The 4,709-nt window shown below is 30.6% G+C and overlaps 1 protein-coding gene across 1 annotated transcript in view; it reads right to left on the bottom strand.

Moving 5' to 3' along the window:
• The window catches only part of LOC103308194 (tigger transposable element-derived protein 2-like), a 2,515-nt gene extending 2,160 nt beyond the window's left edge, over nucleotides 1-355 (bottom strand). The window contains exon 1 of the mRNA XM_029492156.1: nucleotides 336-355. Coding sequence (XP_029348016.1) covers nucleotides 336-355 — 20 coding nt within the window. The remainder of the gene's footprint in view (nucleotides 1-335) is intronic.
• Between the last annotated feature and the right edge of the window lie 4,354 nt (nucleotides 356-4,709).

The raw sequence follows: 4,709 nt of genomic DNA, 5'->3' as shown, positions 1-4,709 counted from the left end.
TCAATCCACCATAGGTAGAATACGACAAGCTTGGTATAACTTTGATACTTTAGAGTTAAATCATACATTAACGTACATACAGCACGGGATCCGCAATCTATCGCAGGTAGATTGCGTACCTGATAATGTACTGCTGCGAATCAGAATTCCGGGCAACGGAAAAGTTAAGATTAAATTTGAAACCATATACCGAATATTAAATAACGAATTGAACAAAGTTTGAGTCACATAATATAGGTAGTTGGCACACTTAATGGGCAACGAAGTGCATGGGTTCTGCTAGTTTATATTATAATTTGAAAAAAAAATGTCTTGTAGCTTGAGCCCCCCTAAACATTTTTCCTAATTGCGCCATTGCTCCACGGACAAGATACCTTGTGGTGATGTGTAATAAGTTGGCTTTTTAGGCTATGAACATTAGTGAGTGTTTACGAAAATCGCTATGTAATACCGCGTCCGGTAACTGTCGCACGCGAACGCACATTAGTTCGCGAAAAATTAAATATATTCTTATATTTGCATAACTATAAAAACTACTATAAAAGCGGTAGTTCGATTGTAATTTCGAAAAAATGGTTGTATTTATAAGCTTTTATACTATGCTCTATAGGAATCACTTTTTTGATTTAAAACCAGATGTGCCCAAAATAAATACAAATGTAATGCAATTATTTAATGGGATTTTTGAAAAAAAAAACCTTAATTTTGAGGTCCTTAAAATTTTAAATCAACTTCTTAAAAGCCTAGATATTTATACATGTATAAAAAATTAAAGTTTGTGTAATTTACCACCACTTATTAGTCTAAAATGTATGCAAAATACGTGTTCTGCGAATTGCGATCCAATGACGAAAACATTTATGAGTTATACAAGTCATATAAGTTGTATATAAGTTAATACTCCGTTATAGGTATAAGGTAATGGGTACAAGGTAAACATATATATTTTTATTCAATATCTACCTATGTGAAACATATAGGTTTAATGAAGATGTTAAATTTTTTGAACGCAAATAGCTTTGTTTTTGAATTAGGTACTTGTTAAGCCCGGATTAAGACATTTTGAGGCCCAGGGACCAAACTTTTAAAAAAAAGGCCCTTGTGCGAAAAAAAAATTATGTTTATAATGTATATATTATTTAATATTAGGTACCTGTAATAATATATATATTTACATATAAGGTACTTGGCAATAAATAATGTATCATTTTATTTATAAATTATAATGTATAAGCTTTTTTCTTCGCTAAATAATCATCGATTTTTTAAGGTGATTTATGCAGTGTTATAGCCTATAACGAAAAAAGTAATGGACAAGTCTGAGGCCCCTTTATAAATTTGAACTATTGAGGCCCGTGGGCCATGGCCCCCTCTGGACCCCCCCTTAATCCGGGCTTGGTACTTGTGTCTAATTATTTGAGTAATGCATACTGAGTAATATTAATAATCTTCATATTGCTTATCTATATTATTGTTATGAATCGTACATTTCTAGGATTTATATAATTCAACCAAAACAGTCTCCACGAGCGATTTTAATGGCATAAAACTTCTTAAAAACCAGTTTTAAGACTTCAGGGAAACAACTAATGTAAAATCTTTAACTCTGTGGGATAGGATTCTGAAAAAAATAATTGTAAAATGTATTGCTGAAAAATAATTTTGAACTTGGTACTGGAAAAATTCATTATAAATGGTGGATTATTTTTCATCCCCACTATATGCCTCAAAAGTTAGGACTTTTAGACGTCTCGCCACTGTCATTTGCGATTTTCCCTTCATCGACTTTCGATATTCTTACGAGCCACGTCACTCGAGATTTTTTTTTCTTTGAGGTCTTTGTTGGTGTGATCTTTAATTGTGATAGTGTCATATTTAATATTTTTTATACATTTGTATAGTTTATACTGTATACCTAAATTAATTTAATTTTAAATAATTAAAATTAAAAATGAACCCCAATGATGGGTACAAATATAATAATAATGGCAGTTGAAATGGAATCACGTAAGTATGATTAATTATAAATACCTACCTAGTTATTATGCCAACTAAAATTATACTGATTTTGCACAATTAATTCATCTCATATAAATATTTTTTGTTATATCTATTCAATTGTATTACCTTTGCAATAGTGATGTTTTTTCCAGTTAATATGTCATATTCAACATAGGTAATAATTTAAGAAAAGAGTCGTTATTAAAGTCATTATTATTATGAGTAACTATGAATTTAAAATAAACATGCAGTTATTGTAATTATTATTTGTTTTTAATATTTCAGTTATTTTAAATGCATTAAAGCTCGTACACATTTTTGTAACGGTTCTATAAAAAGACTGGAAAATGGTACGTTCGTTACGGTCAAACCACACAGAGGTCATGGTAGAGAACCAGGGATCAATAAGGGCATAGTCTCTAATTTCCGAGCAGTTTTAAAACAACGAGCAGCTACAGAAAATATACCGTTGAAAAGCATATACGACGAAGAATCAAGAATGTATGTTCTTAGGGTCATAAAAAGATGAAAAATAGTGATAGGCCCCAATAACAGTCATTCTAAAATACAACATTCAATCTTTTTCAGAATTGAAAAATATCTCTCACTTGTAGATGTTGTAACTGGTAATACTGCTAGACTAAATAAAAATTGACGAATGTTTGGAAAATATAATTATCCATCCTCTTTAAATAATTTCAAACTGACTCACCCCACACCAGCCTATTGACTTATAAATATATTATAATATAAAGCAGTTCATTTTATTGTTGGGTACCTACCTGCTATTCATATAAAATATTTATTAAAGCGCAAATTACCAAGACTTTCTAAAATATTTATTTATTTTTTAATTTTGTTACATATAAATTATACATAGGTAACTATTTTTTTTTTTTAGCATAAATGGTAAGTCTATGTCAGGGACCTCTCGTCCCCCCCCTCCCCTTAAATCGGCTACTGATTATTACAATAGGTAGAGTAATTTGGAATGACGTAGTATTTACAGTGCTGTAAGCCTGTAAAGTATATGAGTAAAAGTCTTCAAATACTTTTTTAAGTATTGAATAACTTTCTAAATACTTTCAGCATGAAGTATTTTCAATACTTTTTTTGTATTAAATACTTAATTGTATTGAATACTTTGGTTTTTTTCAAACATTTTATTTTTATTCAAAATATTTGGTTGGAAAAATATTATTGTCAACTACACTAATAGTTTTATTTAGTATTCTGTATTTCTGTGTTAGCCCAAAGGTTTGTGAAAAGCAGGTTTTTTCAATAGATATTCAATAAAAATATATGAACATTTTGAAAACTAAGGTCCATATTCAATTGAATACTATTTGTAGTCGATGCTTAAGAATAAGTATTGCTTATGCTACACTTATGATTCAAATGAGATACATAAACGGGACTTTGGCTCAAAAAAAGAAAAAGTATTACCTACTTAAATTAAGGTTGGTCGAGACCTACCTTAAGCGTTGCTTTTAGTTATTATCACAAATTTGTATTTTTAAATTATCAAAATTAGCTTAGGCAATATATATTCTTTGATTGACTATGAATATTGAATAAGGCCCTAATGTTTTTAAAATGTAATAAACATTTATTTAATAAATAATTAAAATAAACATGATTATAAACCTACTTTAAAAACCAAAAGTATTTTTAAGGTATTCCAAATACTTTTTCAAAGTATTTGAGTAGTATCTTAAATACTCGACAAAAAAAATTTATTTTAGCATTTGCTCAAATACATTTTAAAAGTATTCTTCACAGCACTGGGTATTTAAAAAATATTTATTAAATATTGTGTTATGTATACTGTAGGTAATTTATTGATATTGAATAATAATTAATACAGCCATGTGGTAGCAGCAGGATTATATCCATGGTCTACCGCCTGAATCGATTATGCGATTTACCAGGAGAAGTACAATGCCAAGACTGCCAAATTCACTATCCGACTTGGCCACATTGTTTGAAAATGAACAACTCAATCGATTTGCATGTTGTGATGCTCCATTCTTTAGAGGATGTGTACATGATGTTGATGGTATACTATGTTTCATCTAAGAGTGAACCGCTTTCGCGCACGCAGACTGAGCCGCCGAACAGTGCCTGATCCCCTATGCGATGGTTATACGTTCTGTGATTGGCGGACAGTCATCGCCGGCCGTCGTCCACCGTCGGACACCCGTGTTAAAACTCTCACCGATGTCCGGATTGTGGTGGGAATGCGCGGAAAAAACGTGTTTTGGTCAGCCAAGTGGTTCACTCTTAGATGGAACAGAGTATAGTAATGTTATTTTCGCATGCACCAACTTGATACAGCATGTACTTAGAAATGTTGTCACTGAAATACATGTTAATATGGGATATCAGTTGTTCATAATATACTGTATGATTCAGAACTATGTAAGATGTTGTTTTGTTTTCATATGCCTAATAAAATTTAAGATTATTTAAATAATTTTTCATATATATATGAATAATTAAGGTTAAAAATGCTAAATTCGTTATTTCAGTCAATACCCATAGTTTATGTTCTAATGGAAAGGAAGTCGAGGAATTCGTATGATTGTGTAATACGATTTATTAGAAATAATCTATCACCAAACTTAGCTCCAGAAACCATAATTACAGATTATGAAACAGCACTGAGGGATGCGCTGATTTCGGCATTTCCAAAATCTCGTGCTGTT

This window comes from Acyrthosiphon pisum, unplaced genomic scaffold, assembly GCF_005508785.2.
Source record: "Acyrthosiphon pisum isolate AL4f unplaced genomic scaffold, pea_aphid_22Mar2018_4r6ur Scaffold_20960;HRSCAF=22641, whole genome shotgun sequence".
NCBI classification, from domain to species: Eukaryota; Metazoa; Arthropoda; class Insecta; order Hemiptera; family Aphididae; genus Acyrthosiphon; species Acyrthosiphon pisum.
Note: the sequence above shows the minus strand (reverse complement) of the source record. Positions and strands in the feature narration are given on the sequence as shown.